Source organism: Seriola aureovittata, chromosome 8 (assembly GCF_021018895.1).
Source record: "Seriola aureovittata isolate HTS-2021-v1 ecotype China chromosome 8, ASM2101889v1, whole genome shotgun sequence".
NCBI lineage: Eukaryota > Metazoa > Chordata > Actinopteri > Carangiformes > Carangidae > Seriola > Seriola aureovittata.
This window is the reverse complement of record NC_079371.1, coordinates 20,267,553-20,291,136: the sequence shown is the minus strand read 5'-3', so window position 1 is coordinate 20,291,136 and position 23,584 is coordinate 20,267,553. Positions and strand designations below refer to the sequence as shown.

The 23,584-nt window shown below is 42.3% G+C and overlaps 1 protein-coding gene across 6 annotated transcripts in view; it reads right to left on the bottom strand.

Annotated features, from left to right (window-relative positions):
* Nucleotides 1-677: 677 nt before the first annotated feature.
* Nucleotides 678-23,584, bottom strand: part of ablim3 (actin binding LIM protein family, member 3) — a 44,760-nt gene continuing 21,853 nt past the window's right edge. The window contains exons 4-23 of one of the 6 annotated variants that reach the window (XM_056383484.1): nucleotides 20,175-20,290; nucleotides 17,505-17,631; nucleotides 17,234-17,327; nucleotides 13,754-13,841; nucleotides 13,579-13,637; nucleotides 13,400-13,471; nucleotides 11,317-11,478; nucleotides 10,279-10,308; nucleotides 10,006-10,132; nucleotides 9,183-9,278; nucleotides 8,746-8,796; nucleotides 5,374-5,490; nucleotides 5,102-5,172; nucleotides 4,692-4,860; nucleotides 3,380-3,409; nucleotides 3,036-3,091; nucleotides 2,820-2,886; nucleotides 2,700-2,710; nucleotides 2,480-2,560; nucleotides 678-1,990 (exon numbers count right to left, since the gene is read on the bottom strand). In XM_056383484.1, coding sequence (XP_056239459.1) covers nucleotides 1,877-1,990; nucleotides 2,480-2,560; nucleotides 2,700-2,710; nucleotides 2,820-2,886; nucleotides 3,036-3,091; nucleotides 3,380-3,409; nucleotides 4,692-4,860; nucleotides 5,102-5,172; nucleotides 5,374-5,490; nucleotides 8,746-8,796; nucleotides 9,183-9,278; nucleotides 10,006-10,132; nucleotides 10,279-10,308; nucleotides 11,317-11,478; nucleotides 13,400-13,471; nucleotides 13,579-13,637; nucleotides 13,754-13,841; nucleotides 17,234-17,327; nucleotides 17,505-17,631; nucleotides 20,175-20,290 — 1,738 coding nt within the window. In that variant the 3' untranslated portion in view covers nucleotides 678-1,876. Of the gene's footprint in view, nucleotides 1,991-2,479; nucleotides 2,561-2,699; nucleotides 2,711-2,819; nucleotides 2,887-3,035; nucleotides 3,092-3,379; nucleotides 3,410-4,691; nucleotides 4,861-5,101; nucleotides 5,173-5,373; nucleotides 5,509-8,745; nucleotides 8,797-9,182; nucleotides 9,279-10,005; nucleotides 10,133-10,278; nucleotides 10,309-11,316; nucleotides 11,479-13,399; nucleotides 13,472-13,578; nucleotides 13,638-13,753; nucleotides 13,842-17,233; nucleotides 17,328-17,504; nucleotides 17,632-20,174; nucleotides 20,291-23,584 lie in introns of all 6 variants that reach the window. The other 5 variants (XM_056383485.1, XM_056383486.1, XM_056383487.1 and 2 more) reach the window with 5 other exon arrangements.

Sequence of the window (23,584 nt, the reverse complement as noted above, 5' to 3'; positions counted from 1 at the left end):
ACAGCTTCATCACTGTTTCTTTAGCCTCTTATTTTGATAGAAACCCCTCAGAAACCAGTGCTCTATGTTGGTCCTACACCGCCTCCACCTGGAGTAGAGGAGCAATGACCATCAATCTCACCAGTCAATGCAACACAAATAAAGTAAACTCAGGTTTTTCTGAATTCGTTTTAGGGAACTAGATTAAGTGGAAAGCAATTCCAAACCATAACCTGCAGATCTCATGTTTCATTTTTCAAATGAAGTAACTGTAACCACAATAGAGCAGACTCTACAATCCATCTGCTTTTGCCAGGTCTGCTGATATTGAACTGCTTGTGTAGTAAACTTTCCGAACACGCCTCTCTTTGCACATCACATCAACCACACCAGCTGAATATCTGCTGTGTGCAATCATGTGACGTGCAACATTTTGGGACTAGTTCAACACCATGAAAAACAAAGAAAAAGAAACAACAAAAAAAAAGATTTGAGGTTTGTGTGTCCCAGACTGTAAAATGGCAACCAATAGTTAACAAACGGAAGAAATTTTGTGAACTTTTTAGACTTTCTCATACCTATAAAAAAATATAATGTGGTATACACCGATCTGACAGGTAAGGAAGGAAAGTAAGGACAACAGCTCAAATGTAGCTCACAATAGTTCACGACCATAAACAAAAGAGAGAAGAGGAAAGCAGATTTTGATTTGAAGTTTAATTTTTAGTGACAAAATCAAAAATAACAGTATTCAAGGAAGTAAAGTCTTCAACAACCCTGGATCTTTGTCAGTGTGTTAAATACCTTGCAGAGCGCTTCATTGTGTGTGAATATAATCTCTGTAGCTACAAAATTATTGGATTATCATTCTAAAAGAATATAAATAATAGTGAATGTAAATGTATGGATGACTATCGCCCTCACCCCTAAACATTTAGTCATCACTGTATTGCAATGAGCTGGAAAATGTGGAACAGGAGGACTGAATTGGTGTTTGCTTTATCTATTAAATCTACTCGATTGCACATTCTTTTAGATTACCATACAGCTGCACAGTGAACTGCATCTATTGATGACCCTTTACTATTTAACCATAACATTACATGGAAGTGATCTGCTAATCTGTATATTTGCATTCTCACTTTGGTTTTCGTTTTCACACAAATCTATGCAAGTCACACATACATTTGAAAAAAAAGTTGTGTCCACCTCAGATTGCTTCATGTTTGTTTCTGTATCAATTAGTGTAAACCAGAGGGACACAGCATTTAATGTGAAAGAGCAAAATATGCGAAATAGGTAAACAAAATGCATCCTTATAAATCAAAGCAAAGTGATGCTGTATGCTCACACACTCATTCTTCTCATCTAATCGTTCACACTGATAAAGTGTCATAAATGATATACTGTACCTACATTCTACTCATTCAGATTGCTGGTGCTGCACACTCATAACTAAGAGAGCATAACAAATAAGGCAAAGCCAAAATTCTCCTCAATATGTTTTAGTACTGCGGCTCTGGTCACAGACATCCCCTTGTGTGGACTCATAGGGGCCTTCCTCCATTCTTCAGGCTTAAGAAAAGCACAACACTACTGTACTACAGTCTCTATTGCATACACTTCACTCCAGCACATGGCCACAGTTACACTGGAAAACCATGTAACAGTTTGTCAGTCCATCTGTGCATAATGTCTCTGTGGCCTTTCCCCGGCGTCCCAGAAGTCCGCGCTGGTGTGACCAGAATTTGGTTCGTCTTAAGAGGAGGTCTAGAACAGGATCTCAGCCATGGCAGTGAAACTGAGTAGAAGTTGTCCTCACATTCTCTTTCGTTCCTACAGTCAGTCAAGTCTCCGGCTCTGCTTATGGCAGTATTTGACGGACGTCCATACATTACTAAAAGAGTCGTGCCTGTTTCTTTAGCTCATTCCTCTTCCACAGAGCCAGCCGGTCAAAGTCCTCCACTGTCATACCAAACACTTGGACAAACTCCTCTGGAGACAGGTGACGCTGAGAACACGGGGATGACATAGTTATCACATTAAAACTCACACGTCTGTAGGTACCACTGAGAACTCCAAGGTCATATCCTTGATAAAATTTCTCCTACTTTAGAGGATTTTAAATGACATGTTTTTAATGATGCTGTATTATTAATTAAATACATTAAATGAAAATAAAAAAGAATTTAGTATTGTCCACCAGCATTACAGACCTCATACAGACATCAGATCATAGTGTAAGGAAATAAAATGTACAGAAATATAAAAGTTTAACAGTTGAGTGTAAGTATTTTTCTTTTTATACTCTGAAAATTTGAGAGAATTTGGTTGGTGGCCAGTCAGAAGTTTCTTATGTAGGTGTGTTTCTGCTGGGAGACTTTCAGCCTTAGTATCTCTAAAACCTTGGAAAATTGCACTACTTTTTAATTGGACTAGGGCCAACGACCTCTCAGCACAGTTAGCCCACAGTCAACCTAACGACTCTTTCACAACTTACCTCCAGTCTTGCTCTGTCTACATCCTTAGGCAGCCTGTTGCGCCCTCTGGTGGTGACAATGAGTGCTTCATAAGGGTAAACCTGCAGGGAAGGAGGAGAGCCAGCCATGCTTTGTCAGACTTCAGAGGCATGGTTACAATAACACTTGGGGATTATTCAACATATAGGCTAACATGCTTGCATGGAATATATTAATTAAGTGATTATGTTAAAACCTTACCTTGTACTCAGCTGGGAGAAAAGAGAAACAGAACCAAGTCAGCACAATAGAAAGAAAAAGCATTGAATTAATTGCTTCAGTCTAATAAGGGGTAGGTTTTTTAAATTCATATTAAATTACCTCTGCTTCCCCAGTTGACCTCGTTGCCACTGTCGTACTGGTACTGGTAGCAGTCTGCACTCTGAGGCTGCAGGGACAAAAAGGGATGATGAGTTAAACACGAATAACCAGATATATTTCTTCGACTAAAATATTCTGTAATAAGTCCCAAAGCATGTATGACAAGTAAACAGCTAATCATGATGTCATGCTATGTGTTGTTCACTGTGGTCTCACCCTCTGGATGCCATTGCGTCCATATCCTGGTAGTGAAGCGGACTTGCAAACAAAATCTATAATATAGAAAACAGTAGTAAAATACTGTCTCAGTCAAGCCAGCACATTTCATGCAGTTGGGCACATATAGAGATGAGATCAGTGTTAGGTAAATTCCAGAAGATGGCGCTCACGACTAAACAAAAAAGTTCCAGATGTGTGCACATAACACTGGAGCTTTGTGATGTAAATTAATTGAATCCAGCACAAGCCCGTCACTTAATGAACTAATGCCAGCCTCCATTCAAAGAATACACTTAAAAAACATCACTAGAATATTTGTGAAACATAAATGATAAACTCACCACTATCAGTGCTGTACTGAGATCGTGGAGCTGTGAAATCAAGAAGTCAAAGAGTTAAATGGCATTTTCCTGACTGGGGAAAAAAAAAAAAACACAAATTCTGCAGTATTTTTAATCTGCCTTGCTCTAAATTTTGATTCAATTTCTTGTATGTATTAAATGTATTCATAAAATTGCTGATGAGGTTTGACAGCCATCTGTTTAGTCAGAAGCCTAACAAAGAATCAGAAAAGGAGCAAGTTGGGTACCCCGTCAAGCCCTGGGAGGAAAACAAAACATCAAAGGGGCAATAAGGCAGAAAGAGGCCAGGCGAGACTGGTTCAGGGAGGAAGGGAAGAAAAAAACAAAAACGGAAAAACATACAATCACACCAGCACAAAAACACACCGCACACTCCGCCATCTAATCGCACAGCACAGCTTGTATGGTTACAAGCCTTTGTTGCCTTTCAACCATAGCCAACACAGCCCTGTTCAGTTGTGTCCCCTCCCATCTGAGGAACAGCTTTAATGAGAGATCTTACAGCTCATAAATAAAACAGGATATGGGACACCAGCTGTGAGAGCGCGAGAGTGAGATAGATACACAGATAGATGGACAGATAGATAGAGAGTTAACAGAGTAGAATATGGAGAGCGATGTCAGCAGAGGGAGAAGGAGAAAAAAAGCTGGAATAAGCATGTGAGATGGGGAGAGCGACGGAGCAAGGAAGTGAAAAGAAGTATCTAAAGGGGGGACAATTGGATGGAGATGAAGACAGGCTGGTGTCTGAATGTCAGGGGCTCAAATAACTCTCCCAGTGCACTGCGCGACCAGTGAAGCTTGGCCCTTACAAACAGAAACAACTCTGGTTGGTTCAGGTCCAGTTTATCACATCTGGCACGACTGCACACCTGGTTGAACACTCTGTTTTCTGTAGCTTGAAATGTTCAGAATCACTGTGATCAGATATCCCCAAAACAATGACAGGCCACATCTGGTGTTGCTGCTGCTGTTGCTACTGCTGGTCTACCAGAGGTCCGGCAGCAGCTGTTCTCCCCTCTCAACATCTTTCCACCTCAATAAACCACAGAGCCTGCAGCAGCCATGACCCTGCCTGACCTGCATCCACAACCTCACTGCCCTCGCCCCAAACCCCAATGACAGTGTATATCGAGGCTCATAAAAAGCCCCTGTGGAGTCATATGTGATTACAAAGGGAGGGACATGGCTGCACAGAAAAACATTTGGAGGCGGTGCTCATGAACTTGCAGAAAGAGAAAGAACAAGAGACAAAAGAGGGAGATGCATAGGGGGCAGGGTGGAGCCTTACAGCCGTTGACAGTGTTGTTGTACGCTGTGGTGCCATAGCCTGTAGTGTTGAGTGTTTCCTTGCTCCCACTACGAGAATTCCTCGCACTGCCCCAGGGGTCGTTGTCATAGGAACCAGATCTGGCTTTCATCTCCTCCTTTAGGATCATCCTCCCGATGCCACTCCCAATCTGGGAGGAAAGAGAGCATGGAAAGATGCAGACGGGAGGGGGGGTGGAAAGATACATTAGGGAAAACTGCTAATTTAATGTACAGTGATTGCAAAGATGGTGTGAGAAGCAAATAAAGAAAAGGAGGGTAGTTTAAATGCCATACCATAACAAGTGCATTATTTATGGGTGTTACTGGGGAGGGGACTTTGTTCAAACCGATGTTGAAGAAAGTGAGGAGAGAAAATAATGAAGCTCTTACTCTTTGAAGACTGTGACTCCAACTCTCTTCATCTCCTCCTGTCGAGAAGCGTCTTCTCGGCACCCGATAGGCTGAGAGAGAGGAGAGATGAAAGAGATTCCCTTGTATGAACGTAGAGCTCAGAGTGGAAGGCAGTAACAGAGTGGCTGAGTGAATAAATATGACAACAGAGGCTTACAAAATGAACTGTACTCCTATGTCTGCTTTTGGACCAGTGGAAAATGAAAAAATTGAGTTTACTATAAAGCCTGCCACTCTAAACTTTTTCCTACCCCTGGGAGAGCTGGTGTACGGGTAGTAGTCAGACTCTGACTGGGTGTATGGCTCGGGAGAGTAGGTAGACAGTCTGGAGGATCTGAGGATGTCCTCGCTGGTCCTGCTTTTGGTGGCTGCATCCACGTGATTGTCTGTGAAGAAGGGGACGGAGTTAGGTACGATCAGAAAAACAGACAGAACCGAAGCAACTGGTAATTCTGTTTGAAGAAGAGTTTGGCATTTTGGGAAATATGCTTATTCAATTTCTTGCCGGGAGTTTGTTGGTTCAATATGAAGCTGGAGGAGGGAGATAGTTACTGTAGCTTAGCATACACACTGGAAATGGGGAAACAGCTATCCTGCTGCTGTGAAGGCTAAAAGTAATCAGCCAACCTGCACCTCTTAAGCTCAATAAATAACACAATATCTTGTTTGTTTAATTGTTAAAAAGTTGAGAGTCTCAGACTACTGCTCGGCTTGGAGCAGCGACTTCTCTGCTAGCTGACTGACAACCTGACAGTGACAAGACTACTTGAAATCACTGTGTACAGATGAAACAAATAAAATACATTGTGCTAACCAGTGAACTTTAAGAGGTGACGGTGGGAAGATTTTAATAACTTTGGACAAAGACAAGTTAGTTGTTTTCCCACCCTCCAGTTTTCATGTAAGGCTAAGCTAACGGTCTCGTGGCTCAAGCTTCATATTGAACAGACAGATACGAGACTCATATCGATCTTCTCATCTAACTCTCAAAGAACATTATATCCTGTTTGTTTAATCTGTACAAAAAACAGAGTGTAAAAACAAAAAAAGATACAGTTTCACTAGTGGTTATGTGCCAGACTATTTCTTGGCTAGGAGCAGTGACTCTCCAGTAATCCTGGTTTTTGTATGGGTTAAACAAACGAGATACAACATATTAATTAGTGAGCATTATAGATGCTGATACGCTGATTTTGTTACTTTTTTACAAAGCCATGCTAGCTTTCTGCTAACCTAAACTCAACTGTCTCTGCTAACAACATGAGAGTGGAATCGATCTTCTCACGTAGCTCTCAACAAAAAAGTGAACCAGTGTATTTCCCAAAAAGGCGGTGCACTGTAGTGTACTAAGTAAGAGAATGTGTTAATGAACATCACAAAGATCTACAGCGAGAGAGTACATTTATTTATTTAAATCCAGTCATCGTCCCACCATTGCTGTCAGAGAGGATCGATATTTCAGCCAACAGCATGAAAATAGCCAGCATTAAAGTGAGTTCAGTTACAGCGCCCTGAGGCACAGTCATTTCATGAGTGGTGTGAGGCGATGATATTGATGCCACTCTGCACTAAAGCACAGTCAATGGATGTCAATGGGGGTGACATGCAGTGTAATGTCAGATAGATCGCTCTTCACTCTGTTAGCCATTAGCCATGCCAGCCCCAATCCATGATCCATTGAATTCCTATATACATGATGCATGACACCAATGGCAGACATTCTCATCTTTGGGACACACACTGTCAGCTCAGCAGCAGGGCGAGCCACACACACACACACGCACACGCACTTACACACAAGCACGCATTCAGAGCAAAGTTTGACAGCAGACTGAAACTTCTGTCACTTGAAGTATGTTTATACGGTATTGATGTGGGAACACAAACACAGGAAGAAAGACACATACGGTACACACACCCAGGCAGACGTGAAATATCTATCTACCGACAGTGAGTGAAACAGCGAGGAGGAGGGAGATACTTACAGTGGCAAGGTCACCGGGTAAAGTGGAGCAGAAGGTGGAGGGAAGTGAATAAAAGTGATTGGATGCAATAAAAAAGAGGTGAAAAGAAAAGGGAAACATTATTGGAGCGTCCCAGAGGGAGACGTGACAATATGAGAACTTTGCTACCCGTACGGAGCACGAGGACAAACTGAAAAGTAAAACGCGGTTTGATACAGCCTCTTTTCTATACAGGTAGCAAACTTGTTAACTGATTAGTACATAACGGGCCTTTGATGACACACAGCGCAATGCACAAGAAGCACAGCGACTCCACATGTGTCTGTTGTGGCTTTGAATTTACACCAGTCATGTTTAGTGCTGAAACAAGAGGAAATAATGATTAACAGCTGCTCAGGAAACATAAAGTACCAGAAGGGATCAATGTGACTGATGTAGAAATGTGCACTGAATATTTTTGAACTTGCTTTATAGAGCAGATACTGTAATGTTGAGTACTTTCTTCTTCACATATGCAAAAATGTGGAACATTATGGCCAGTGATGTACTAATTATAGCTGAGTAACACAGCAGGGCGAAAGTGTCTATTCACAGGTCGACACAGTTCACTAACTATCCCACAAATACCAACACATATGATACAGACAAACATGCAGGACAACAACAAAGATAAAGTCTCCTCCATTAAGAGATCTTAGGTCTTGTGACTCAGCTGAAAAGCCTTTTCCATTGTAATGCGATAAGGAGATAGTGAATCTTTTCCTTATGAATGTTTATGCTCAAGCACACTATCCAGACGGCTGAACTGCATATAAGTTTAATGACTTGTGAAAAAAACAAGAGGCAAAAATAGCAGCTTGCGTTAACTGCGCTGCCACGCCATCTGACTGAACGACAACATAAATCCACACAATTAAGAAATCAGACTTCCCCTCCCGCACACTCTGTCTGTTTTCTACAAAAGTGAGCACATCTGTCTCCAGACGCTGCCATTTTCTTTAAAAAAAAAAAAAACCAAAACAAAATGACAGTATCTGTGAAATCACACGCTGACCGCTGGCTAACAAGTGCTGGGCTGAGAAAATAAAAAGACGTCTACACAGCAAATAAAAAATTCCAGTTAAAATGCAGTTTTCCACTGTGCTTTGTTCCACTGTTCTGCTCTATTCCCCTAAATTGTGTGTCCTCGGAGTCCCATGTACTCAACACTTGCCACGCCTGAGCAACCTTCCCTTCATTCGTGGCCTATTCCAGCCCTGTCTGCTGACAAGAACCTGTCGTGCTGCGGGGCACTGCACACAGAAACAGGCATGTGCATGTGCATGTGGCATGCACACTAAACATAGGTCCTTTACACAGCTAGTGCAATAAGTCTGATTGATCCTTATCCTCAATTTTGAAACAAGTCCTACAAGTCGAACTCTGTTTCCTTTGTGCATTTCCCAAGTACAGCATCCATCCTTCATTCATCAGGTTTTGTCCGTGATGGCTTCGATTTCAATGATAACTGGGACGTCAATACGAATCAATGCTAAATCACAAGGGGCTGCTGGAGAACGTCGATAGGTCAGTAACAACATCTACATCGAGTACTCAAACACAGCATGACTAAACTGACAGGAGGACAGGCAGGCTAAGGCGGGGCTAACTGCACTGTACCAGTTCTCTTATAGATGGGAGGCTTCCTGTAGATGTTGGGGTCCCCTGTGGCTGAGGAGAGAAAGAGGAGATGGAGAGGTGAAACATGGAGGTGTAAAAGGAGGAGAAGATGTGAGTTTGTGCTGGGGTGATGGGTTGGAGGAGGAGGTGGAGGTGGAGGTGGAGGTAGGAGGGGTGGTCATACAGGAAGGTAAAAGAAGGTAAAGATGAAGTATGAAGGGGAAAAATATTCCAGAACAATTATGTGCGGTATAAAAATATGACTTAGTCACATTTGCACATCCTCTCATTCCCACTGTAAAACTGTTAAGTGGCCTCTCTGAATGATTTGCATTAGTGGGTAATGGCAGATGAAATCTTCCCACCCAGAAAAAAAAAAGAAATGAAAAAATTCTATGAAATTGTGAGTAGGGCGATGAGGAGATGAGGAATCCTACCTGGTACATGAAAATGTTTAGGGGGCTGGTTTGTGGTGGGTGTGCTTGACCGCCCCTCTTGGCCGTAATAAGGTGAACTCCTGCCACTCTCAGAGCCTGCAGCCAGCCACAGCCAATCACAGCAAAGGAAACATGAGCATGAAAGGAAGGCCTCAACACATGCGGATGAAAACTAAACAGCCTAAACATCCATTCAAATTACAAAGTGACATCAGATAACGTTTCCACTTGTGTAATGACAAAGGCTATCGACTTGCCTGTGGTTATTATTACAGTGTCAATGCACATGTGTTAAGCGTTAAATGAAATGACAGCCAGGGAGCAACTGCAGCGTATGAGATAGCCAAAGAAAGTATTTTGAAGTGAAGTGAAAGACATTCTGCGTTAATGCGGGGAATCTTTTGTCAACACTGACATTATATGAAGCCACATTTGTTGTATACATATATATAATAATGGTGATGACAAACAGATGGAAATGACAAGCAGTTCGAGCTCCATTAAAGGAACAGTTTGTTATTTTGGGAAATATTTGAGTGGTAATATACGAGTGGTATCAATCTTCTCATCTAATTCTCATCAAGAAAGTAAATAAGTGTGTTTCCCAAAAAGTAATCCTTTAAATGACTTCACTGAAATGAAATAATTCCAAAAACTCAAAAGAAATTCTTCAGTTCAGAAATTTCATAAGTACTTGGTTAAAAGTACAATTGACATTAAGTACAACATGATCGACTTCATTTAGTATTTTTTTTTTCAACAGGCTGATACTAAGTTCAGAGGTTACAGGCAGACAACTAGGAGTAAATGCTACTTGACTCACCAGGGTAGCCGTAGTGCTGCGGAGAGCGAGGCATGATGGGTGACATGCCTTGACGACTATATGTCGGCGAGTCTATATAACCTGGACTGGAGCACCGCCTCTGCCTCATATCCAGGCTGTCGTAGTCCTAGAAGGACAAAGGAGATGTGTGAGAAGTGAAAGAAGAGCAGCATGGAGACAAATAGCTCAGTGACAGGACAAAGTGACAACAGCTCACATGTTTAAACTCGTCCTAAGTGCTTTGCCACTTACACTGGGAGGAAGAATGCTTACCTGAGAATAGGGAGAGAGCGTCCCAAGTGACTGGAGAATCAGTAGAGAGAAAAGAATTATTATAAAAAACTATATAACATATATAATTTTTATTGACAGGACCACAAGGAAAGACCAGCCTTTTCAAATTCAATCTATGCTTTTTGCTGCATCGAATGACGTGATGTTAAATGACTAGTTTGACAGTTTGGGAAATAAGCTTATTTGTTTTATTGCCTATAATTGGATGAGAAGGTGGATACCACTCAGGTCCGTCTGAAGTTCAATAATTAACATGTTATATATCCATTTTGTTTTTAATCCCTACATAAACCAACATGTAAAAACATCAACTTGAATGTTAGGTGGTGAACTATTTCTTGATTTGGACAGGACAGAGCCAGCTGTTTACTCCTGATTTAAGTCTGTCAGATACAAGTGTGGTATTGATCTTTTTATATGAAGAAGTGTATTTCCTGAAATATCAAATTATTCCATTTGTTATAAACCATTTACCAGAAACTAAACTGAATCGTCTGTGTATGGGCAGCAAAGTCCACCATTTTTCATTTTGAATTCATGTCCCCATGCATGTAAAACATTATGTTTACTACAGCAGAATGTTCTCCATGTTTTACAGTAAACAAGATCCTCTTGCTAAGTTGACAGGTGAGTAAATGCTTTCAGTAACTGACAGCAAAGAGAAAAAGGGGGAAGCTCCTGATCAAGACCAGACTCCCTAGCTGTAACTAAGAAAATAAAAAATAAGAAATTACTACCTCAGCTAATGGTATTTTTAAATGCCATTTTCCATCCAAATAATAATAATAATAATAATAATAATAATAATAATAATAATAATAATAATAATAATAATAATAATAATGATAAAAAATCCATCTTTCATGAAAACAATGAGTCCAACAAATACTACATGACGGAGGTGTTATTAAGACAGACACTTCTTTTTCATGTATATACTAAACAAAGTGTTTCTTTTGAAAACAGATGAGTGATGAGACCAATGCTAGTTTGTCCTGGAGTGTGTAGCAGTAGTACCTCCCCATAGCTGTAAGTTTCTAGCCTGTCATCAGAGGTGTATCTGTGGTAGGGCTGGTATGAGGAGGATATGAGGTCTGGCTGCTGGACCTCATATATGGCCTTGACCTTTGGCAGGGCAGCTAGGTCCTTATAAGCTAGGATCTCATTCTCCACTCTGGCCTGGAGAGAGGACACACACATACACCCACCAAAGACAGAGACAACAGCAACAAGACCCAACGTCAACCACATGGACGATGAACAGTAACAAAGCAGAATGGAAACTCCACCAGTGACTGTGAGCAGGTCATGCAGCGGTGAGCGGCTTGAGAAAGAGCTGATGATGCACACACACGGCTGCACATGCACATACAGTACGTGCGTGTGTGTGTGTGTGCACGCGCGCGCTCATCAAAAGTACACATGTACGCGGCAGAACCTGACAGCAGTGTAAAGTTGTTGACCTTCAGGAGCTCAGCATGTGTGTAGAGCAGAGGAAGCAAAGACAGCTAGAGAGAGAGAAGGAGAGGGAGAGGAGACAGTGTGGACAACAAGCGTGCTTACACTGCATTTCTCCCTCATCCATCACCTTAAACAGAAAGGTCATTGATTATGAGACGAGAGCAGGGTGGGGCTGAGCAGAGAGCAGTGACTCCTGCTTGCATGCAGACGCCCCTTGACATGCTAATACTGCCGACATGCAGCAGCAGCACTCAGCAGACTGCCAAGCAGCGCGGTTGGACCCGGTTCCACATCAGGCTGAAGCTTTGTTTTGAAATGGAACTGGTCCAACTCTGGAGTGCACAGAGTGAAAGCCTACACATAAACCTGGCACATTCACCAACTAGCTTCCCATCTTTCACTCACACACACACACACACACACACACACACACACACACACACACACACACACACACACACACACACACACACACACACACACACACACACACACACACACACACACACACACACACACACACACACACACACACACACACACACACACACACACACACCAATTTGTTGATTTGCATGTCAAAACATGAGCAGGTTAAAACTGGGATAAATTGTGTTGAAAGTTTAGGTTACATGTAATCATTTCTTTTATTTTCTAAAATTCAAGTCACCTTGATAAAAAAACTAAAAAATAAAAGCCTTTAATATTGTGGCTTCATGATTAAAAACAATGCCAATGTGTATACAGCACATAGACATTTCCTAAGAACTTCAAACCTAAGAAAAACTAATTAAAGTAAAAAGCTTGGGGCTTTGAGGAAGATCAGACAGACTACAGGAAAAGTGCCTTGGTCTTGGAAAGTAAAAATTTCTTTTGCACTTATTGAAGCAAGTTAGTGTGACTCTTTCTGATTTAATTCCTTTTCTTATGGACATTATTTAGCCTACGAGTGCATTACGAGTACCTTCTTTTCCAACGGGATGCGTGACACCTTACACCTGCTGGTGGCACTAATTGCAAAGTCAAGGGATCACCAAAACATTAGGAGTCATCCTCTGGAGACAATGAATGTCTGTATAACATTTTATGGCAATCCACCCAGTGGTTAATGAGAATTTTCAGACTGGACAACAGTGGTGGACCAACTGATATTTCTATCCCTTGAGCCATGCTCTTAGCTTTCATCCAGATTTAGCCCAGATTTAATCTACACATCTAAATGTTTTCTGATTTGCAAATCACCATATGAGTGCTCTGTGGGCAGTGATGACTGAAGATGGTCATAATAGACATTGTATAACACGGAAATATTGTGTTAATCTTCAGTTTCGTGATGAGAAAAAATGAGAAATAGAAGGAGATCAATATGTGTGTTGGTGTAATTTCTTGTTGAAACAGTCGACAACAAGATACTTTATATTTTCTCACATATGTTGAACTCCTGCCACATGACTAATGACAACAGAGCAGGTAGGACACAGACAAGTGAACAGGCCAAGGGAGTGAGCAGCCTCTCGGGTTGGTGCTTAACCATTCAAGCCTATGGGAAGTGCTTGTGTTTCTGGTGTAACGATTGTGCTTTTAGGGGAAGCTCGGTGGCAGTGGCAGCTAAAAGGGACTAGACACATCATTTACTTACACATATAACCCTGCTGGGAGAGCCTACTGAGGAGCCTGGTGGAGAGATGGAGGTCTCTGACAGGCGTCTGTGCTGTGAGGCAGAAACAGACAGAAGAACAGTAGAGAGGGGAGGGAGAACACGGTGAGGAAATTAGTTTCTGTTTTATTTTAGCATTTACACTTTGAGCTCTGTCTCACCCTGAGCCTCCTCTCTGCCCTCGCTGCCTGCTTGCATAATGGGTGCCACACCTCACATCCTGAAGAAGAGCGAGAGACAAGACAGATTCTTGTTGGGTGTTCCCTCATGCCATGCATTTGTCTATATACACTATGGTATGTGTGCGTGTGTGAATGTATTGACGTCAGGTTTCACCTGTCAGGTACATTTCCTCTCCCTCTTTGAACATCATGTTACAGCGGGCACATCGGGCACAGGTTGGATGGTAGTGTTTCCCTCCCGCCTGAGAGGAGAGGAGAGAAGAGACTCAATGCGCATTATCATTATGAACAGAGTGAAATATTAATCTACAAATTGTGCCCCCACCTTGTGCAGGCCATCGTATCCATGTTTTCTACTGTATATCACCCGACCACCAATGGCCTCATGATGTATTGAGACATCATTGCATAGCCTATAGCCTGTTTCATCAGCATGCAGCAATCACATGATAGCAGACACCACCTATTCTCCCCCATGCCATAATTAGAGCAAAGATCCCTGTAGGTCAGTCACATGAAGAAAAATTGTTGGCGTGTGCATGTGTGTGTGCGCGTGTGTGTGTCTGTGTTTGCTACAGAGAGAAAAAGGGAAGTGGGTGTCCATGTAAGTGAAGGACACAAGTGTGCGATACATGTCCTTGGACACTCAGAGCATCCCGAGGGAACACAACACAACACACACGGCGCAGGTGAAATGGACACATGAAATGATGCAGTGTGATGTCACTGAACCGGGCCCGTCCATCAATCCAGTCCAGTTCCTGGCTGTTATGTTTCTCACATGCGTCTCCACAGGGGGCTGATGACTGAGGCGTGGCCCCATCACCTCTGCCTTCCCCTTAGTGAATTTCTATTTATAGAAGCGCTGCTGACATGTGGCCCGTGTCAAGTAGACTTGAACTGTTTCATCTGAACACGCCCAGCATGTGTGTGTGGTGGGTATTATGTCATATTACACTGCCCTGACTTTTCCCGCTTTTCATAAAACTGATACCTTTATGTGATCTGCAGGAAATCAGGCCTCTTTGTCGATTGTACTCTCTCCAGGAACTACTACCAGTGTACGCTTCTTAATTGTATCTGAGCTGCATTTTAACCAGTCCCTGCGCACTCTGTCTGTCTCAGCTTACTCTGAAAGGAAAGCCAGGAGAGGATGCAGGGTTTCCGTTGCCTGTTCTCTGAGCAGCAGTGCGTTTACCGACTGTGGTCATAAGGTATCAGCTCAGCAACTGCTGTTACCATTTTGTAATGAGGCCCCCATTCTCTCCGGTGTCGTCAATAGGCTGCTATATATATTGGCAAACTAAGACACTGAGGAAGTATGGAGAAGAGGAGAAGTGAAACTGATGAAAGGAAAGTTTTATGCTCCTCTGTCTTCTGTTTCCTCTCGTTTTGTTTCCATTTTCTCTAAAACTACTAATTAAACTAACAACCTTTGGCTCTGGAAAGTTGGATTGAAGTGGGAGTGTGGAACTGGCCTATTGACAACACAAAGACAGACAGATTAGTCTTGGTTTTCAATGTAGGGGAGAAGAGACATTCATTGGTGTATGTAACTAAACACTTTCACTCAACTACTGTACTTGAGTACAAAATTGGGAATTTAAGTAGTTACTGTACATATTAAGATTTTTGAAAACAAAGCATATGATGCTATGCTATGAATCAAACTCCTAACAACATATACGAATGGGGCTGAATGATTTATTGATCAGGCGATTATTGCTGTGCAGATTAAGTGATATTTTAAAACAGATGAATAGACTTATTGGCTACTTGCTGTGATGGAAAATATTTTTTGACTTTTTCACAAAAAAAAAAAAAAAAAAAAAAATACAGTAGCCATAAACTAAACAGAGAAGTATGATTCAATATATTACATGTTTAATCAACAAATAAGATGAAACAATAACTTGAAAAACAGATGAATGGACAAATTACGGTTTCTTATTATAACCTACGTGCTTCTGTGAAATCACATTTCTGCAACCTCCTGATTAATAAAACATTATTCTCTGTTGCTACAAAATATTTTTTCATAGAAACTGATTTAAGTGCTTGACCTGTTGCAGCATCTTGCCTTCTGTAACGTCATGTCTCTGCCAGACATGTTAGTTAATATTAACGGGTCCTTGAATGAAAAATGTAAAAGATTTGTGGAAATCTTGTGGGAGTTTTACTGGAAACTAGCAAGAAGTGGCGATAAGGAGCTGGGACAAACTCTGAAAACACACAAAGGTAACAACTTTCATGAAAAGGTAATATCATCAAGGGTGTAATGACGGATGTAACGAGAATGACACCAGGTAAATGACACAACAAAGACGAGACAGATTTTTACTGTTGGAAACGAGACTAAAATGTTTATAGTTAAAATGTGACTAAAACATTTTCATGAAAAAACTAAAAGCTAAATTTAAATCAACTGTCAAAACTATATGTCTGTGAAAGTGCCCAGTTGTAATTTATGTGTTATTCTTATCCTAAATGTAAACTGTATGTCTGAGGAGTTACGTCCTCTGGATCAGACTTCCTGTCTGTCAAATCAGTTGCGTGCAGCATCTTAAAGAAGTGCATCATTATTTGACAGGAGAAAAGAGACACACACACGTTCAGGGAGCAAGCGAGAGAGAGAGAGAGAGAGAGAGAGAGAGAGAGAGAGAGAAAGAGAAAGAGAGAGAGAGAGAGAGAGAGAGAGAGAGAGAGAGACTCGCAGATAAAGGCTGATATGTTCCCATGTCTATAAATAGTCCAGAGAGGCTGACAGTCAGGAACAAGGCACTTTACACCAACCATTCTGACAAGCAAAGGAGCACAGGGACAACAAGACCCTGTGTGTGTGTGTGTGTGTGTGTGTGTGTGTGTGTGTGTGTGTGCGTGTGTGTGCGTGTGTGTCTGGCAAAGTTTTACTATGTCCGCTCCCTTTCTCCACATCCCAGATGACAAGAGACACCCTCCAGAGACTCTTCCAAAACATTTAATTAGCATCTGCACTTTATCACTCTCCTCATTATTATCCCTTCACTTCCTCCTACGTCCATCTCTCAGCCTCGTCTCCGCTGCTCTCCTTCTTCCATCTCTTTTTAAAAATACTTCAGCGTAAGAGCACGCAAAGCACAAATGTGCATTTTTATCACTGCAGAGTTTGTTTTCTCTGTCTCCCCTCCTTCCATCTTTTCCCCTTCACTCTTTACTCTCTGATCTTTTTATAACTCCCTTTTCCTCTCAACTCCTCACATGTCGTAATGATTCGATCCATCTTTTTGCTTCCTCTTATTGGAGATAGGCCTGAGTTCTGCTCAACTGTGGTGTTAGAAGAATTAGTAAAGTGGCAGATATGGATGTGAGTTTGACCATACTAACACACTGCAGCTGAAGTTGTTTTGGCTTAGTAAAGCAGGACAAAATTTTTACTGCCACCCCCTCTCAACAATTTTAAGTCGCTCACTCCCTAAAGCGCAGCGGGGCTTAAACTGAGCTGTGGATAAAATGCAACTGCTCATTTCTGATAACGCTGATTACACTCAGTTGCCAGAGTCAACTTGCAATTTGGATTTCAGTACTGCCGCGGTATTTCTGTGCAGCCAAATCTCTGTTAGCATCATCTCATGTTGAAATCTGGTCCCGTCCTCACCTCCAGAACCCTTCCACTGATGTATCTGCTGCAGGTCTCACATTTCACCCCGTACTGGGCGTGGTAATCTGCCTCACAGTATGGCACTCCATCCCTGTAATATAGAACATATAAATAAAGCTGCAGTGGAACGCACAGTTTACCCTGAAAGTTCCTTTCATCAAAAACAAACACTGCAGGACATCTTTTCAATTTGTATGTCTTTTCTGAGTGAGACATGCTTTGAAACGTTGTGTTTCTCTTTATGGTTTTTTCCCCTTTTCACACTCACTTGCTGATGTATTCTCCAGTGAGGACCATGTTGCAGGTCCGACATCTGAAGCAGCTGACGTGCCACTGTTTCTCCAACGCCAGGAGGGACTGTCCCTGTTTGATCTCGGCTCCACATCCGGCACAGTCTGGAGACAGAAAAAGAGCATGCGAGAAAAAGGAGCAAGACCAAGAGATGAAGGGGTAAAGAGACGGAAAGGGGAAGGATGCAGAGACAGAAAGAGAGAAAAAGGGGAAATATAGGAGAGGTAGAAGCACAGGCAAAGAGAAATGGAGTGAGCTAAGGTGTGTTTGAACATCTTTAAACACCTACTGTGTTTCAAGTGTAGTTTTCTACCCCTTTGGCACAACCACCTCCTTAATCAATAGCCGGTCTAACGCAGGATATTGTAGAGCTGGGAGTCCTCTCAACTGTAAGCACTGTTAAACATGACTGAGAGCAGGCAGGAAGCAAATATCACTGTAATAGCCCCAGTGCTAAAACTGTTAAAATCACCCTCATATGAAACAAGTATGAATCTCTCTTTTTTTTCTCACTCACACACTGTACATTCCATTTCCCTCAGACGGACGCCCCAGCAAATGTTACTGACCACCGAAAGAAGCGCAGAGGCTGCAAATGATGCATGGTTGCAGAGTCTCAAGCTGCTGCACAAAGGTCAGCGCTCCATTTGTTTCCATTTGGAAGATGTTCGGCCCTGTCAGCCAATACAAACTGTTTCACAGTAAAAAAAAAAAAAAAACTGCAGTGTATTGAGTTGGGTTGCAGTCTAAATAAATCTTAACTGTCATTCGGTGGTGAGAGTGCTGAGTCGATGGAGCCGGGATCTCAGCTCCAGACTGTTACTGTGCACAGCTGATTTTCTACTGAGTCATGATAAAGATCCCGTTTTAGCAATCGAATGTAATGGGAATTAGATCATCAACCATTACGTAACGCAGCTTGTGGCTAGACATTTTATGTATTGGACATAAAAATTCACCATGAAGGAGAGAGGACAGAAAACTCCCTCTGCATTGTTGCTGCATTTCTGGTTGCACTCTTATCTGTGAAGATACAGCATGTGTTTTTTTTTGTCAGAAGCAAAGTATTACATCACTAAATGGAGGTGGGGCCAGATGTGGAACCTGTTTTAACCTGTAGCACTAACTTCTTGCTTTTTCTGCTTTATTCTTTAATGAACAGTTTGACTTATGGGAGAAGATGCTAATACGTTTCGTTGACGAGAGTTAGATGGGAAGCTCAACACCACTGTTGCATCTGCCCTTTAAATATGAAGCTACAGCCTGCAGCTGGTTAGCTTAGCTTAGCATAAAGACCGGAAATAATGTGAAACAGCTGGCCCAATTCAACGAGTCTGCTTCGTAGCTAACAAAAAATCTGTTTCATGAAATATTCACACACTACCTCTCGCAAAACCACACATTTTTATACATCAGGTTTTCAGTGGATAAAACATGTACAGCATGTTAATTATTGAGCTTTAGAGGTGCTGTTTGGCAAGTTTTATTATCTTTGGACAGAGCATTCAAACATGTTGCGGTTTACGCGGCACACACCGAGCCCTTAGGACACTCCGATGCCCCGATATAAAATTTATGATGTGGAATGAGAAGTACTCATCTGTAGTCAGCTGAGCTTGGTAAGACTAGACGTCGTACGTTGCAGATTTACTACACTCAGCAAGTTATTTATTCATATTGAATAATTGCACATATATTTTTTAGTTCTCATTGAGATGGAGGTCATCCATGATAAGAAGACACGATCAATGATGATGATGATGATGAAACTTAAACTTGATTAAGGGTAGAAAGTTAAATTTCTCATGTTCATCGGTGCATAAATTATCAAACTTCAATTAATAATGTTTTCTACCACGTTATTTTAGTACCTGCTCCTAGCCTTCAAATCCGCTTAAATAATAATTTTGTCCTTGGCAAATGTATTTCCACCACTTTTCCACACCGAGAAAATTAAATTTGCATTCTTAAAAATTCAGCTTGTTTCAAAAAAAAAAAAAAGAGAAGAGGAACAGGCTGTAACAGCCAGTGCATTACATTTAGTGCCTGCACTCTGTGTCCCGTCTTGTAGACTGCCTGCTCATAAGATGGAGTGATGAACACGTACCTGGGGAGCCGTTTGGATTTTATTCTCCTGAATGGAGCGATCTGGGGCGGACATTTATTCACTGCCTCTCTACCATCTGTTATTACTGCACAGCCAGTGAGCAGCAGCCTGCTGTCTGTGTGTCACACTCAACAAATGATTCACTATCAATCACTGTTGCTCTGTTGTGAGATAATAATTTGTAATTTTCCTGCTTTACGCTGAAAAGGAGAGGGCTGCGCTGCGCATACCTATATAATAACATAATATATTTACTTAATTATGTAAAGGAGGATGAGACCAGATGTGCAGTGAATACATCGCATCCTCTATTCTCTGCATGTTAAGTGTTGACAGTAATGAATGAATGATGTGTCTGTTTGTGTTGCATAATTCTCAGCTGGCAGATCAGCTCGACAGGTCAGACGACCGATTTGACAGACTCTCGATTAGCTAAATGAGCTAAATGGGCCTCATGGACACATCGCGTTAGCCTCAGTGCTCTGTAACGCCGGGTGGCCCTAAACAGAACGGACAGAGCGAGGCGGACGCTGGACTTACGGCTGGGCCCGTGGATCTTGATCGGTTCATTTGACTTGACGAGTGTGTGCGAGCACTGCTGGCACACGCAGTCCTTTCCACTGAACGTCACTCTGTCTCCGATGGGGAAGGGTTTACTGAGGAGGAAAAAGGAAATAGACAGAGAGAGAGAGAGAGAGAGAATTAGAAAAACGGGAAACAAGCACACAATAGGAGATAAAATGCCTGCAGTGATTCTGTGTGTTTACATTACATCCAAGTCTACACATGGAATAACAAATGGGTGCTGGCAGGAACATGACTATGTGACAGACAGGCTGAAATCAGCTTGTCAGCAGGATTATGGCCTGACATCCTCTATGAACCTGAAAATACATTTGCAAACAGTTGAGCCGACGGGTTAATGGGATGTTGATTGTTGCAGGAGCACCTGGCTGCTCTGTGATTAAAGAGCCGATAATGTGACGCTGCCACGGGCTTCTGAAGGGAAAACTGGCTCTCTCAGTGAGAATGAAAACTTATTACGGAGACTGTGTGGAGTGCATACTGATCCTAACTGCCTCTTTCTCGCTCAGTCTGCCCGCCCAGTTCGCTCCCATGTCTCACTCGCTCCCTACACAGCTGGTACCATCAGGTCACCGTTTTCCTCATCGTTTCAAAACCACGCTACTGTAAAGAAGAGTAAATATACAGGCGGACAAAAACATAATTAAATTTACACTGTTTTGTCTCTCTCTCCTCTGCTTTTCAAGGAGACAGATTGATTTCCTTATGACTGGGGAGGATGTGAGAATGAATGGAGAGCTAAAAGGCTTAGGGAAGGCTGTTTAAAAGACATAGACAGCAGTAATCCTTTTACTCCCCCGCCGAGGCCTGGAGCCGGAGCCAAGACCCAGAGGGAGGCTAGAGTCTCCAGCAGGGCTCACAGTCAGCACACAGGAGCGCAGCGCATCCTTGTACACACTTAGAGTATACAGAGGTGACCATGGATATGGGCTTATGCATTATATACAGTTCATGGCAGCTGTGGAGGCCCAAAAAGTGTGGTTTCTAAGGAGCTGGAGGTATTTTACAACTGTTTCTGTTAAATATGTGGGCGAACTGGCACATACAGTATTCTAGGTTTGCTCCTTTGTGCTTTTATATTATTCAAAGAAAGACAACATCCATACATAAAACAAAAAGGACAAACAAGTGAGCGGAACAGAAGAGCCAGCAGAGACATTTCAGCACACAAATTATTCAGCAAAGGCCCTGGTAAACACTGAAACACAAGTCAATGAAAACTGATAAAGCCTGTTATTCATTAAGGCTTATCTTTAAATTCACCATTCAGTTGGTCCCAAGGTTAACCATCTGTTCGTAAACTCAGACAGTGTTTGATGAGCTGTACTGGGCAAAAGGCTAAACACAGAAAGCGAGCGCAGTCTGATTTTGAGACGTGACGCTGGTTTTCGAGGGTTTGTGTTTATGTTCCGCTTCCAAGCATGGCAGGCTAAATCTTTTACATGTATAAGTGCCTGATCATAGCTACCGCAGTCTATAGGCCAGTCTAAGTGCACAAAATGCTGTGCTGGTGCAGAAAAGTGTGCTCGTCTGTGTTTGACCTTGTCTTTACCTGTGTGTTGCTCTCACTCCCTCAAGACACTCTTGCCTTGTCAGCCTTTCTCAGCGCTTTAAAAATTTACTGTTTACATATTTAATGCATGTTTCTTTTTTTTCTTTTTTTTCTTTTAAACTGGCCACAGAAGTAAAGCTATTTCTGGCTTTAGAAATGTGCCCTCTGGCTTTGATCTCCACCGCTTCTTGAAAAACAAAAAAGAAGTGAAACTTGCAGTCTGCCTTCATTAGAGCCGAGGCCGCCATGACAAAGAGAAAGAGGGACGATCATGAAGACATAAAGGAAGACGATGGCATGTGGATGATGATTAAGAGCAGGAAGATGATGGAGGGAATAATGAGGATGATGAAGAGGGAGAGGGGCAGTGCAGGGAGGGCAGGAGGGGAGGATGAGAAAAAAAGAGGCGGTACAAGAAAGGACTGTGAGCAATGTGACAGGGGGCAGACGGAGCAGGAAAGAGGAGATTCACCCTTCGGCTTCTCGCTGTCTCTTCCACATAAGCTGACATCACACACACAGACACATGCACGCACACGCACACACACAAACACACTCACACACATGCACATGCAGACACACGCAGACATCCATGTCAGTGCCAGGACTGCTCCCCTGACTGTCTCCGGCCAGTTGGTGTCAGTTCGTTTTTTTTGCCCACGGCTGCTGGCCAATGGCCGCCTGTTTATCAGCCAATGTCAAGCAGATACACAACAACATACAAAACCACTCTCCTGGAGGGAGGGAGGGAGGGAGGGAGGGAGGGAGGAAAGATCGCTTTTATGTAAACCTTGTAACCCGACCAGGCCGACAGGCAGGGAGAGCAACATGCATGTACATGCTAAAGAAACAGAGAAATTTGCCTTTTTTTTTTCTTCTTTTTTTTTAGCATGAAACATGAAAGAGAGAGAGAGAGCGAAAGGGAGAGTGAAATGATGAAATAGAAAGAGGAGCCAAACGGGATGCTGACTCACTGTTAGTTCGTTCAGGAGGTGCTTAGCATGAGCACTGATGGAGGTCAGAGGAGAGATGGCCTACTTCTACTGAATCTAACAGCGTGAAACACCAGGTCAGCTCTCTTCATGGAATCGTGTCTCGACTAACCAAAAACGACAGGCTGCTCGAGCTTCCCAATCACACTGTTCTCTAACAGGCCGCTTCCACTAATGAATCCTCACGCCTGCGCCTCCTCGCAGTACAGAGCTGATACAGAACAGTGCAGATAAAGAAGCGATGAATCATTGTGTACAGCGCATACATACTATATGTGGACTGCTACGCTTGAAGAGCAGGGCGGGCAATATGGTTAAAATCCTCTATTACAGTATATGTAATTTTATATTGCATTATCAATACCTACTGTATATCATGATGAACTAATTTAATAATTAATTTCTGGAAAATCAGTTGAGAGGCTGTTTATTGAAAAAATAAACAAAACTGAAATTTCTATTTTGGCCTGTTACTATATATTAAAGCTGCTCTAATTCATATTTTAATATTAACGATGCATTAAATGACGATGTCTAATGTGAAATGGGTTGCATGTTGTGACATCCGACTGCAGTTCCTCTCAGCTCTATAAAGCACTCTGGTGTCTTTCAGCTCTTTGCTTTGCTTTTATGAACGCAACTCTAATGTTTTGTTTGAGTCTCACGGCACTCATCAACCGTGTCTCCAGCTGCAGCTGCTCAGCTGGAGTTTGTGGAGACCAAAAGCAGAGCTAAAAGGAGAGGGAATACTGGATTTAAATTCACCATTTGGCCAGAAATGCAAATCAAAATAAATGCTATGTTTGTCTTTGCTACCTGTG